General features: G+C 46.7%; 1 protein-coding gene across 6 annotated transcripts in view; it reads left to right on the top strand.

Moving 5' to 3' along the window:
* Positions 1–14986, top strand: part of RAI14 (retinoic acid induced 14) — a 243961-nt gene that overhangs the window by 197252 nt on the left and 31723 nt on the right. For all 6 annotated transcript variants that reach the window (XM_033933107.1, XM_033933134.1, XM_033933097.1 and 3 more), the window contains one exon: positions 8796–8914. In XM_033933107.1, coding sequence (XP_033788998.1) covers positions 8796–8914 — 119 coding nt within the window. The remainder of the gene's footprint in view (positions 1–8795; positions 8915–14986) is intronic.

The following is a 14986-nucleotide window of genomic DNA, read 5'->3' as shown; positions in this document are numbered from 1 at the left end:
ACCATAGGTCCATCACGCCCAGCAGTCCGCTCCCGCGGTGGCCCCCCAGGTCAATGACCTGTAATGATCTATTACTCTACTACTCTATTACTTTACAGCCTTCTGTACTGTATAGTAACCCTCTAATTGTACCCCTGACTCTATGCAATGTCACCTCAGTAACAAAATACAAAAATAGACAAATATACCCCCTCCCTTTTTACTAAACCACGATAGTAGATTTTAGCACAGGGAGTTACGCTGAATGCCTCGTGCTGCTCTCAATGCTCATAGGCTCCCTGCGCTAAAAAACGTTATTGCGGTTTAGTAAAAGGGAGCCATAGTGCAAAATATAGACAGCAGATATAAATTCTCAAAACAGACACATTTTGATCACTAAATTGAAAATAAAATCATTTTTCCTACCTTTGTTGTTTGGTGATTTCATGAGTCTCTGGTTGCACTTTCTTCTTCTGACTGTGCATCCAATCTTTCTTCCTTTCTTTCAGTCTCCTGTATGTTTCCTCTCCTCCAGACCTCATTCTCTCCCCCAACTTTTTCTTTCTGTCTCCCTGTTCCCCCTTCTTTCTGTCTCCCTGTTCCCCCTTCTTTCTGTCTCCCTGTCTGCACCCTTTCTTTCTTTCTCCGTGCCCTCCCCCAAGCCAATCGGTTTGCTGCCACCGTCATCGGGAACAGCCCCCAAGCCACCACCGTTCCCAAGCTTTCCCTGCAGAAGCGTCGCACTGACCAGCATTCCGCTCCCTGACGTCAATTCTGACGTAGGAGAGGAAGTTCCGGGCCAACCAGGCATTTCTCCCCATTCCATCCAGCCTGAGCCCCATCTCTCCTTGATCCAGCATTTCCCTTCTGTGTCTGTCAGAATTACCATTCCACCTATTTTCCAGCATCACCCTTCTTTGTGTCCATCTCACCTATATCCCTATCTCACCACTTTTTCAGAATCTTCATTTGTCTCTGTCTTTGTCTTTACCCCATGTTCACCATTTGCCCTTTCAATGTCTTTACCTCCCTCCCCCTTTTTCAACATTACTTCTATGTCTCTATTTCACCTCCTCTTCATGTCCTTTGTATCTCTAGCCTTATTCAGTAAGTCCTGCTTACCCTTTCTCTTCTTTGTGTCACTATCTCCATTTTCAGCTTTCCACCCTTTTCCTTTAATGCACCCTGTAGCCAGAATCTTTCCATCCTCCCTCCACTCCAGCCCAGCCCAGCCTGAAATATTTCCTTTTGCTTCCCTCCCCTCTCTCTTTCTCTTTCTCTTCCCCTCCCTCACCAACAAGTCCTGCATCTGGCCCTCTCCCTTCTACCTGCACCCCGCAACACCCCCTGCTCCACGGCTCTCTTCAGCAACTCGTCAGCAGCGGTGATCAAGACAGGCTGCCGACATCGAGGCCTTCCCTCTACGAATCCCGCCTTTGTAGAAAAAGGAAGTTGAAACAAGCGGGACTTGCAGAGGGTAGGCCCTGACGTCAGAAGCTTGTGTCGATCGCTGCTGCTGAGTTGCCAAAGAGAACCGCGGAGCAGGGGGTGTGGCCGGGAGTAGGTAGAAGGGAGAGAGCCAGATAGGAAGGCTGCTGGAAGAGATAGAAGCTCCGGAGCATGACATCGACCCGGGCCAGGATGATTTCTTTTTTAGGCTGCTGCTGCTGCCGCCGCCACACCCCCCCTCCCCGAAATGACAAAAAACAGCCTAAAGTGGATGCCCGGCATCGGCGTCTTTGACGTCGGGGAGAGGAAGACTGATAGGCCCGGTAGATTGGGATGGCAACACGAGTCTATCACGGAGCCCGGGATGGGCTCTGCGATCGACTCACGTTGCCTTCCTGAGCTACCCGTCGATCGCGATCGACGTATTGGGCACCCCTTGCTTAGATACTATTTAGGTGATTCTAAAGAATTTCCAGGCTCTGTTGAGTATAATGAAGATGTACCATTTTAATCAAACTTGTGGCATGCAGAAACTATATTCTATATGAGAGGAACCTGTAGTGATTGCTTTCAAGTACAACTAGTGTTAGTAGGGAAATGATATTACAATGAAACAAAGTTTATATATTAGAAAATAATTTGAGAAATATATTGCTTTTGATTGTAATTTTTCAGAGCATGTGCTTTATATTCTGGATTGTACATAAGGCTCGTATAATATCCTCACTATAGACCAGTGTCTGGACTCCTTTATTCTCTTTTAGTAAGAATAAATCATGCATGTCCTTAATCAGTTTTATAACTAAACATCTTAATCAGTTTTATAACTAAACATCTTAATGCTGTTTTCTCTTGTGACTTGTGCACAATTTGGGTAAGCATAATAAAGCTGGTAGTCTTGATTTTTTAAACGTTCTCAAAAATTTCCTGTCTCGGAGGATATTTAACTATCTGCATTGACTTGGAAACCTAAGCATGCCAGACTTGTTGAAGTTCTTGTTAAAATGGTTCTCCCAGTTGTTAGCCTGTATTTGCAGTTCCTAAGACAGGAGGGTTACTTCCTGTGGGTTTAGCAGAGGGCTGCTGACTTCAAGCTCTTGACAGTCAAAACGCTTTATTATCCCAGGACAAGCAGGCAGCTATTCTTGACTGATGGGTGACGGCACCGACGGAGCCCCGGTACGGACAATTTTAGAGTGATTGCACTCTAAGAACTTAGAAAGTTCTGGTAGGCCGCACCGCGCACGCGCGAGTGCCTTCCCGCCCGACAGAGGCGCGCGGTCCCCAGTTTCTTAGTTTCCGCGGAGCTAAGAAGACGCGTCTCTCTCAACGGCTGTTGTGAGAGGATTTTTTGTGAACTTCCCGCTCGCGTAAACTTTTTGAGGAATATTATTTCCTTTCCTTTTTTCTTTATTTTCTTTCTTAAAAAAAAAAAAAAAAAAACTTTTTGTTTTTTTGCCTGTTTTTCGGCCTTGCCCCGGCGGGGCCTTTAGCCACCATCGAGGCCTCGGCCTTCGATTTGGCTGAAGCCGTTTTTACATTCATGCCCCCCCAACCCGGCTTCAAAAAGTGCCAGCGGTGTGCACGACCAATTTCACTAACTGATCCTCATAATTGGTGTCTCCAGTGTCTTGGTCCCGACCATCGAGCGTCAACCTGCACCCGCTGTGCAACTTTAAAAAAGAGAACTCTTAAAAATCGAGAGATTCAACAAAAATTATTGTTTGGTGCCGAGATGTCTGATTCTACACCGGCACCGACATCGGCACCGGCGCAGTCGGCACCCACATCATCGACACCACGCGATACCGCGGCGGTGTCGACTCCAGGTAAGCCGGCTAAGAAGCCTTCCCCGTTGGAGCGTCCTCCGGTCTCGATGGCAGCGAGTCCAATTCTGTCGACCTCGAGGCGCCCACGGAAGCGCTCCGCTCCAATAGAGGTGAGCCCCTCGACATCGGGGTCCTCATCCTCGGAGCGTAGAGCGGCACCGAAGGTACCATTAAAGAAAAAGACGGTACCGGTGCCTTCCCTTGAGGAGCGTATAGCTGCTGTTCTGAAGGAACAACTTAAAGAACAGCTACAGCACCTCCTACCTCCAGCCCTGGCATCGAATTTGCCGGTACCAGTCCGGTCTGAGCCACCGGTACCGATAGTGGACCGTCCTATTTTATCGACGTCCACTCTATCGGTACCGGTACAGTCGGTTTCCTCGGTCTCCATGCCGATTCTGGCGCCGGAGCCGAGAGCTCACCATCAAGCTGTACAAACTTCGGCTCCGGTGCGTACTGTAGCATCTCCCGGTACCGAATCGGGCAGGTCAGGGAAGTCTCTTCACAAGTCCCGGCATTTAGAGCCTTCCACTCCAGAGTCTCGAGACCGGAGTTCTCAGGTTCGAGACCCTGACTTATGGGGTGACTCGGAGGATCCTCTTCTTTCGGAGGGAGAATGCTCTTCTGGTGATGAGGACCCGTCTCTTTTAGAAGCCTCCTCTAAACCAGAAGTATCTTCCTTTTCTTCATTTTTGAAGGAAATGTGTGATTCTCTCTCCATTCCTTTGGAGGCTGAGTCAAAGAAATCCAAGGCTTTCCTTGATGCCTTGGACTTTGACCAGCCTCCAAAGGAATACCTTAAACTCCCTCTCCATGATATATTGAGAGAGACGTTTTATAAAAATCTGGAATCTCCTTTAACTATTCCTGGAGCGCCTAGAAAGTTGGATTCCTTGTATAAAGTCATTCCTATTCCTGGGTTTGACAAGCCCCAATTAGCTCATGAGTCCCTTTTGGTTGAGTCCACTTTGAAAAAGTCCAAAGGGGCTAGTGTATATGCCTCAGTCCCTCCTGGCAGAGAGGGCAAATCTATGGACAAGTTTGGTAAAAGGCTATACCAAAATGCTATGTTAGCAAATCGATCAGGAAATTATGCATTCCATTTCTCTTTTTATCTTAAGCACTTAATACAAAATATCACTGCTTTTGAGAAATATCTTCCTGATAGGAAAAAGTCTGCTTTTCACCACACTTGTTCATCTCTTTTACAGCTTCGAAAATTCATGGTAAGATCTATCTATGATACTTTCGAGCTGACCTCCAGAGCCACGGCCATCTCAGTGGCCATGCGAAGGCTAGCCTGGCTTCGTGTTTCAGAACTGGACGTTAATCACCAGGATAGGCTAGCCAATACACCTTGCTTAGGGGATGAGCTGTTTGGAGATTCCATGGACTCCACTACCCAGAAATTATCAGCTCATGAGACCAGATGGGACACGCTTCTTAAACCTAAGAAGCCTCCACCAACTAGGCCCTTTCGTCCACAATCAACCTACCAACGTAGATTTGTGGCTCGCCCTCTGCCTCAAACTGCTCAACAACCTAGGCGTCAGAGGCAACAGCGTCCAGCTGCTAGACAACCTCAGCAACAACAGCAGGTAAAATCTACTCCTGCACAAAAGTCTACTCAACCCTTTTGACTTGGTTCTCCAGAACATAGCCAGTCTTCTCCCTCCTACTCAACTTCCACAGCCTATAGGAGGACGTCTTTCTTATTTCATAAGCCGTTGGGAACTTATCACGTCAGATCAGTGGGTTCTGAACATCATCCACCACGGCTACTCTCTCAACTTTCAAACTCTACCTCCTCCAAGTCAACCAAAAGAGTCTGCTTCGCACAATCAGTCTTTCCTTCTTCTCCAGGAGGTTCAATCCCTTCTCCTTTTGAACGCCATAGAGGAGGTTCCTCTAGATCAAAAGGGACAGGGATTCTACTCCCGTTACTTTTTAGTCCCCAAAAAAACAGGAGATCTCAGACCAATTCTAGATCTCCGCGATCTCAACAAATGTTTGGTCAAAGAAAAGTTCAAAATGCTCTCTCTAGCCACTCTTTATCCTCTTCTAAATCAAGGCGACTGGCTATGTTCTCTCGATCTCAAAGAAGCATACACTCATATACCGGTCAATCTGGCCTCCAGACAATACCTACGCTTCATGATCAATCGTTGTCATTACCAATACAAGGTGCTACCCTTCGGTCTTGCCTCCTCTCCGAGAGTATTCACCAAATGTCTGATTGTGGTGGCTGCCTTCCTGCGATCTCACCACCTTCAGGTCTTTCCTTACCTGGACGATTGGTTGATAAAGGCCAATTCATCTCAGACTGTTCTCCTGGCCACCAACCAAACCATCAGGTTTCTTCAACTTCTGGGGTTCGAGATCAATCTACCCAAATCTCATCTCATCCCCACTCAGAGACTTCAATTCATAGGAGCTGTCTTGGACACAATCCTCATGAGAGCGTTCCTGCCGTCCAATCGTCTTCAAACGCTTCACTCTCTATGTCAGCAGGTGCTTCCACAGCGTTCCATCACAGCAAAGCAAATGATGATTCTCTTGGGTCACATGGCTTCCACAGTTCATGTCACGCCTCTTGCACGTCTTCACCTGCGCACTCCTCAATGGACACTAGCTACCCAGTGGTCCCAAGCGACGGATCCTTGCTCACGTCACATATCTGTGACATCATCTCTTCGTCAGTCTCTACAATGGTGGTTGGTATCCTCAAATCTGTCCAGAGGTCTGCTGTTCCATCAACCTCCTCATCAACTAGTCATCACCACCGATGCCTCCCCTTATGCATGGGGAGCTCATTTGAACGAGTTCCAAACTCAAGGTCTTTGGACTGCCCAGGAAAAGAAGCGTCACATCAATTTCCTGGAACTCAGAGCGATGTTTTATGCCCTCAAGGCCTTCCAACATCTTCTTTTTCCTCAAGTTGTCCTGTTGTGCACAGACAATCAAGTTGCGATGTACTACATCAACAAACAGGGTGGGACGGGCTCTCGCCTCTTATGCCAGGAAGCCCAAAAGATCTGGACTTGGGCCATAAATCACCATCTATTCCTGAAAGCTATTTACATTCAGGGAGAGGAGAATTCCTTAGCGGACAAGCTCAGCAGAGTTCTCCAACCTCACGAATGGACAATCGATCCGGTAACTCTACAATCCATCTTCGCTCAATGGGGCACCCCTCAGATAGACCTCTTTGCAGCTCCGCACAATCATCAGCTGCCCCTATTCTGCTCCAGACTCTACTCACCTCACCGTCTGGCAGCGGATGCTTTTCTCCTCGATTGGTCCAATCTGTTCCTGTACGCTTTCCCTCCTCTGCCTCTCATGTTGAGAACATTATTCAAGCTCAAGAGGGATCAAGCAACCATGATTCTGATTGCTCCGAGGTGGCCCAGGCAACATTGGTTCTCCCTTCTACTTCAACTCAGTTCCAGGGAACCTTTTCTTCTGCCTCTGTATCCTTCTCTGCTTACTCAGCATCAGGAAACTCTCCTACACCCCAACCTACAGTCTCTGCACCTGACAGCTTGGTATCTCTCGGGCTGACTTCTCATGATACACTCTTGTCTCAGCCTGTTCGTTCAATTCTGGATGCCTCCAGGAAACCGGCCACTCTTCAATGTTACCATCAGAAGTGGACACGGTTTTCTTCATGGTGTTTTCTCCATCATTATGATCCCACTTCCCTTGCAGTGGAGACATTGTTGGATTATCTCCTTTCTTTGTCAGACTCTGGCTTCAAGTCCACTTCAATCAGAGTCCATCTTAGTGCTATAGCAGCTTTTCATGAGCCAATCCATGGAAAACTCCTCTCAGCTCATCCCTTAGTGTCCAGGTTCATGCGGGGTCTTTTTAATGTGAAACCACCTCTTAAAGCCCCTCCTGTTATCTGGGATCTTAATGTAGTTCTTTCCGCTTTAATGAAGCCTCCATTTGAACCCTTGGCTACTGCTTCTTTCAAGTTTCTCACTTGGAAGGTGCTTTTTCTTATTGCTCTTACCTCTGCCAGGAGGGTCAGTGAGCTCCATGCACTAGTGTCGGATCCACCTTTTACAGTCTTTCATCATGACAAGGTGGTTCTGCGTACTCATCCAAAGTTTCTCCCGAAGGTTGTCTCTGAATTCCATCTCAACCAATCCATTGTTCTGCCTGTCTTTTTTCCAAAACCTCACTCTCATTCTGGTGAACAGGCTTTACATACTTTGGACTGTAAGAGGGCTCTGGCTTACTATTTAGACCGTACTAAGCCTCACAGATCATTCCCTCAACTCTTTCTGTCCTTTGATCCAAATAAATTGGGACGTCCTGTTTCGAAACGTACGTTGTCTAATTGGCTGGCAGCGTGCATTTCATTCTGTTATGCTCAGACCGGACTGACACTGGAAGGTTCTGTCACAGCCCATAAAGTCCGAGCTATGGCAGCATCTGTAGCTTTCCTCCGATCCACGCCCATTGAGGAAATCTGCAAAGCTGCCACTTGGTCCTCAGTTCATACTTTTACATCTCATTATTGTCTGGACACATTTTCCAGACGGGATGGACACTTCGGCCAATCTGTTTTGCAAAATTTGTTTTCCTAATGGCCAACCTTCCCTCCATCCCTCTTTTATTAGCTTGGAGGTCACCCATCAGTCAAGAATAGCTGCCTGCTTGTCCTGGGATAAAGCACAGTTACTTACCGTAACAGGTGTTATCCAGGGACAGCAGGCAGATATTCTTGCGTCCCTCCCTCCTCCCCGGGTTGGCTTCTTAGCTGGCTTATCATAACTGGGGACCGCGCGCCTCTGTCGGGCGGGAAGGCACTCGCGCGTGCGCGGTGCGGCCTACCAGAACTTTCTAAGTTCTTAGAGTGCAATCACTCTAAAATTGTCCGTACCGGGGCTCCGTCGGTGCCGTCACCCATCAGTCAAGAATATCTGCCTGCTGTCCTTGGATAACACCTGTTACGGTAAGTAACTGTGCTTTATGTTAAATTTTAAAGCTGTATTGTACACAGGTGTTGTTTTGTATTTCTGATGCCACCTAACAAGTATCAAGTGGTTTATAGTGTGTTAACAAAATAAAACAAAATAAAAAAACCCATTAAAACTAATTAACTAGAATAAAAGAAAATTGCACAAACCATAGGTTATCTAAAAGCAATATGGTCTTTAAATGTTCCAGAAGGTGTCTATGTAGATTTGAAAATTATTATACAGTATTTTCTTTGAATATTTTAATACAGATTCAGTAATAAGTATGATAACTTTTAAAAAAGCCATATGCCATCAGGACTGATTACAATTACTGAATTATACCCATCCTATTCAGTACTGACAGAAATCCATAGCACAAATATAGTTTTCCATAACTTAGCAGTTTTCTCTTTAGAAAATGTCTAAAATAATCGTGTAAAGAAATGGTTGTTGAATACATTAGAAAAAGGAGAACAAGACTGGTGATGTTGAGATTGTATGTCTGTCAGTATTTGTTGATCGGCAGGTATAGAAAGGAGGAGTGTAACCACCCTTATATCTCTTGAAGGTGCCAATAGCTTACTTGATATGAGTTGTGAAGCTGAACAAGAAGGTGTTCTTTCTACACTGCAAGCAAAAATTGATGCTCTTATGTTACAGAATAGAGAACTACAAAATAAATTACAGGTATGTATAATATAAAATTTTATTCTTGGTAAAGTTTGTGAATTCTTTGGAAAGCTCTTCAAAACCTGGTCTGTATGTCGTATTAATATTCCTTAAGAAATCAATAGGCAAAACTAAATAGGATGACTATAAGCCAGATTTTGTACTCATTGAAAGCATATATCTCAAAAATTTGTAATATTTAATGTGATGTATTTTGGTATCTGCAGTTAAAAATTGAAGGATGCATAAAAATAAGAAGTTTAATGGTACCTCCCTAATTTTTTATTTTGATTTGCTTAAGAAATCAATAAGTATGGTTTTCAATATATTATATAGAGTGGTACTGTACTTCTCAATTCTCTTCTATATGCAAATTTATCTCATTCATATTCATTATGGCAATCCTGAAAACCTGACTGACTTGGTGTGCCTCTAGGAGAAGGTTGAGAAGCACTGCTCTGGAATTTAGCTGTTCTCCTTAACCTTCACCAAGCCCTTCTGTTTTTTATATAGTTTATATCTGTGACATTACATGCAATGAAAGTAATTGATGTTAAATCTATTTCTAATATGTACTTAGACCTGGTGGGCCACTTTCGCATACCCCCCAAACCCTCCCCCCCCCCAAAAAAAAAAACCCCAAAATAAACAAACACAAAACCTCCTTCAATGCACGTGTCAGGACTATTTAAAGCAAAGCTTTCTTATGCATGGAGTTAAGAGAGTCTCTATCAACAGTTGGCCTGGTTGATTAAGTGCACTTTACTCCTGAGGAAATCCTATGCAAAATAGTTTAAAATTCTGTATTGTTTATTTGTAGTGTTTTTGCACAGAATTTCCCTATCATAAGGACTGACATCCCCTCTGTCTTTTCCCTCATCAGCTTTCCAAGTTCCCCCTTACTCTAACTGCAGTAGTATAGAAACATAGAAATAGACAGCAGATAAGGGCCACGACCCATCTAGTCTGCCCACCCTAATGTCCCTCCCCTACCTTTGCCCCGTGAATAGATTCCATGTGCCAATCCCATTTGGCCTTAAAATCTGGCACGCTGCTGGCCTCAATCACCTGTAGTGGAAGACTATTCCAGCGATCAACCACTCTTTCAGTGAAAAAGAATTTCCTGGTGTCACCTCGTAGTTTCCCACCCCTGATTTTCCACAGATGCCGTCTTGTTGTCGTGGGACCCTTGAAAAAGAAGATATCTTCCTCCGCCTCGATGCGGCCCATAAGATACTTGAACGTCTCGATCATGTCTCCCCTCTCTCTGCGCTCCTCGAGCGAGTATAGCTGTAATTTGTCAAGCCGCTCTTCGTATGGAAGATTCTTGAGTCCCGAGACCATCCGGGTGGCCATTCTCTGCACCGACTCCAGTCTCAGCACATCCTTGCGATAATGCGGCCTCTAGAATTGCACACAGTATTCCAGGTGGGGTCTCACCATGGATCTATACAATGGCATAATGACTTCCGCCTTACGACTGACGAAACCCCTTCGTATGCAGCCCATGATTTGTCTTGCCTTGGACGAAGCCTGCTCCACTTGATTGGCAGACTTCATGTCCTCACTGACGATTACCCCCAAGTCTCGTTCTGCTACCGTTTTTGCTAGGATCTCGCCATTAAGGGTATAAGACTTGCATGGATTTTGGCTGCCCAGGTGCATAACTTTGCATTTTTTGGCATTGAAGTTGAGTTGCCATGTCCTAGACCATCGCTCCAGTAGGAGTAGGTCGTGCATCATGTTGTCGGGCATTGAATCTTCGTCTGTTGTGCATTTGCCCACTACATTACTTAGTTTGGCGTCATCGGCGAATAATGTTATTTTACCTCGAAGCCCTTCTGCCAAGTCTCTTATAAAGATGTTGAATAGGATTGGGCCCAAGACTGAGCCCTGTGGTACTCCACTAATCACCTCCGTCATTTCGGAGGGGGTGCCATTCACCACCACCCTTTGGAGCCTACCTCCAAGCCAGTTCCCAACCCATTGCGTCAATGTGTCACCTAATCCTATAGAACTCATCTTGCTCAGCAACCTGCGGTGTGGTACGCTATCGAATGCTTTGCTAAAGTCTAGGTACACAATGTCCATGGACTCCCCAATATCCAGCTTCCCTGTCACCCAGTCAAAGAAGCTGATCAGGTTGGATTGGCATGATCTCCCCTTAGTAAATCCATGTTGTCTGGGATCCCGTAGATTCTCCTCATCCAGGATCTTATCCAATTGGTGTTTGATTAGAGTTTCCATTAGTTTGCTCACTATCGATGTTAGACTCACTGGTCTGTAGTTTGCTGTCTCCATCTTTGAGCCTTTCTTGTGGAGTGGCATGACGTTAGCCGTCCTCCAGACCAAAGGGACGCTGCCTGTACTAAGGGAGAGGTTGAAGAGTGCAGACAGTGGCTCCGCCAAGACATCACTCAGCTCCCTAAGCACCCTGGGGTGCAGGTTGTCCGGCCCCATTGCTTTGTTAACCTTGAGTTTGACAGCTCATCGTAGACACTGCTGGGCGTAAACTCAAAGTTACTAAACGGGTCAACTGAGCCAACCCTTGTCTGTAGCTGAGGGCCGAGCCCCGGCGCTTCTCGGGTGAAGACTGAGCAGAAGTATTCATTTAATAGTTGGGCTTTTTCCGAATCCTTTTCCACATAGTCTCCGTCTGGATTCCTAAGACGTACAATCCCGCCTGAGTTTTTTCTTCTATCACTGATATACTTGAAGAAGGATTTATCTCCCTTCTGGATGTTCTTTGCTAGAGACTCCTCCATGTGGAATTTAGCCTCTCTGACTGCTGTTTTGACGGCTTTTGATTTGGTCAGGTAGTCTGCTCTAGAGTCCTGCTTCCCCGATTGTTTGTAAGAGATGAATGCTTTTTTCTTCTCCTTGATGAGGTCTGAGATCTCCGCAGTAAACCACTGTGGCTTATTGTTCCTTCGCCGTTTACTTACTGATTTAACATAGCGGTTTGTTGCTTCTTGTATGGTTGCTTTCAAAGTCGACCACATTTCTTCCACGTTATCGGTTTCTGCTTGGCTTTGTAGCGCCTGGTGAACGAAGTCTCCCATTTTTTTGAAATTTGTGTCCTTGAATTTGAGGACCTTGGTCAGTGTAGTAGATTTAGTGAAACCTTTCCTGAGACTGAACCATACCATGTTGTGGTCACTGGAGGCCAATGTGTCGCCCACTGAGACCTCTGTGACACTTTCTCCATTGGTAAGTATCAGGTCCAGTATTGCCTGATCCCTTGTTGGTTCCAACACCAGTTGCCTGAGTCTTGCTCCCTTCATAGAGTTTAATAGCCTCCTGCTGCTGCCGGAAGCAGAGGTAAGTGTAACCCAATCCACATCAGGCATGTTGAAGTCACCTAGCAATACTGTGTCCTCACGCAAGGTGATATTTTCTATATCTCCGATTATTTCCATATCCAGGTCATCCTGTTGTCTTGGGGGTCTGTAAATTACGCCAAGATACAAGCATTTGTCCTTCCCTCTGGCCAAATTAACCCAAAGGGATTCCCCAGTATACTGGACATCTGAGATTCTCGTGACCTTAATGTCATCTTTAGTATATAATGCTACACCTCCTCCCATTCTGCCCTCCCTGTCCCGGCAAAGCAAGTTGTAACCTGGTATGACCATGTCCCACCCGTGGGAGTCTGTGAGCCAGGTCTCGGATATCGCCACCACATCCAGGTCGGCATTCCTTATTTCTGTTTCCAATTCCAGTATCTTGTTTCCTAAACTGTGTGCGTTGACGTACATAGCCCTCCATGTTGTATTTTTGTTACGTCTCAATGGGGATATTCCTGCTTGAGCTATTTGAACACCTTTAGCATTATTTGTGCTTTCCTGAGGCCCAGAACCACAATGTGTACTCCCCATATACCAAGAATTACAGTGTGTACTCCCCCTAGACCTGGAATTACAATGTGACCCATAAATATGATGTGACCCTACTCCCGACTCGAAAGTGTGTGCACTCACCACTGACCCAGACCTAGAATTTCGGTGACTACTTACCTCAGCCTCAAAAATATATTGGCAGTTTAGTTCACCAGGTATGTTGTTTGTGCCTGTACCCTCCCCCGACTTACCTAGTTTAAAGCCCTGTGGAGTAGGCGGGCTAGGCGGTGTCCAAGGACATTCTTCCCTCTTCTGGTCAGGTGTAGCCCGTCGTGTCCCTGTAGTCCTTGCAATGCTTCTCCATGGTGCAGAAACCCGAAGTTCATCTCCTTGCACCGTCCTCGCAGCCAGTCGTTCGCCCTCTGTATTCGATCCTCTCTGGCTCTGCCCTTGCCCCTCACTGGGAGAATTGAGGAGAAGACTACCTGCGCATCCATCCTCCTCAGCTTCTCCCCCAGGGCCCTGAAGTCTTCAGGTATGCTGTCCGGGCTGCTCCTTGCGGTGTCGTTGGTTCCGACGTGGATTAGAACCATGGGGAAGTGGTCTCGGGGCTTGATGAGTCTGTCAAGGCAAACAGTGACATCCCAGATCCTGGCCCCTGGCAAACAGCAGACCTCTCTTGATTGTAGGTCTGGTCTGCAGATTGGTCCCTCGGTGCCCCTCAGCAGCGAATCTCCAATGACCACCACTCTGCGCTTCTTAGGGGTGGGCCGTACTGTTGATTCCAGAGCTGGAACCGTCTGCTGAACAACTTCTTGTACCTCTTTCTCCGGACCTTCCTGTAGCAGCTGATATCTGTTCCTCAGGGCGATTTGAGGTGTCGATGTAGAGCTGTCCTGTATGAGAGAAAAAGAGACAGAGTTAGGTCCTCTGCGTTTTCTTATGGAGGAAGTCACCAGCTGCCAGGAGTCATCGTCTCCAACCACTTCCTGCATTCCGGTGGTTTGTCTCAAGGTGGCCATTTTGGATGCTTTGGGTGTTCCCAGGGTGGTCTTGTCAGGTTCCTGTTCAGCGATCTGAGACAGCTCCTGGATGACTCCATCGATGAAGGTCTTGTCGTCTCGGATGCTCCTTAAGCGCTGAACCTCCTCTCTCAGGCTCGTCAGCTCCATAAAAAGACTTTCATCCGGTTGATCCATTACTTCTGTCTGCGTTGAGAATGTAGACATCTTTGAGGGGATGGCCTCGGTCTGTACAGAGACCTCTGCCCTCCGTCCTGGTTCCCCTTCCATCTGTACTCGGACCATAGCCATCCCCTGGGTGCTCTCGGTGACTGAACTGCCTGTTTTGATTGAAATCTTGCTGCTTTATTGTTATTATTATTATTTCTTTATTTAAAAATTTTATTTTTTTTTAATTTTAAGATATTTGTTAGGGTGGGGGCTGTTAGGTGTTAGTAAGTGTTGAGGGAGGGATAGAGGTAGTTAGTTCTTGGTCTGAGGGATGGAGTAGTTAGTTAACAGTTAGTTAATTGTCAGTTAAGGATGTCTGTTTGTTAGCGTGCTGGAGAGGTCTGCCTGTTAAAGTGGTTTGGGAATAGAGTGATTGGTGAGGTCGGCCTGTTTAGTGAGAAAGATTTTAGTAGCTTGTTGGTGAGATAGAAAGTTGTAAGATTGAGAGTTAAAGACTTGGTAGAAAGTTGTAGATTGATAGTTAAAGACTTGGTAGAATGCTAAAGAAAGACTGAAGACAATTTATTAGTTAGCTAGTCTTATAAGTTGGGAGTCCAGCTATAGTTGATAGCCCTTTCTTGATGCCCTTCTTGAGGCCCTTCGCAAAGGCGCCTTTGCCGCTCGCCGAACGGCTGCGTGCCGTTGGCCTCCCCTGGTTAAGGGGGAGTCCGGGCGCTGATGCTGGTGGTGACGCGGAGCGGGTGGGCGGAGCTAACTCTCGCCGCTCTTCGCTCCCACCGTCCCCTGCCTTCTCCTGCTGCTTGCAGTCTCCTCTGTCTGCCCTCAGCTGCTTGCTCTGCCTGCCTCCTCCACGCGGTCGCTGATTTTCTTCGCCCGCGGCTCCCTTCCTGGTTAAGGGGGAGTCCGGGCGCTGACACTGGTGGTGACGCCGAGCGGGTGGGCGGAGCTAACTCTCGCCGCTACCCACTCTTCGCTCCCACCGTACCCTGCCTTCTCCTGCTGCTTGCAGTCTCCTCCATCTGCCCTCAGCCGCTTGCTCTGCCTGCCTCCTCCACGCG

Source organism: Geotrypetes seraphini, chromosome 1, assembly GCF_902459505.1.
Source record: "Geotrypetes seraphini chromosome 1, aGeoSer1.1, whole genome shotgun sequence".
Classification (NCBI taxonomy): Eukaryota; Metazoa; Chordata; class Amphibia; order Gymnophiona; family Dermophiidae; genus Geotrypetes; species Geotrypetes seraphini.
This window is presented reverse-complemented; position numbering and strand designations above follow the sequence as displayed.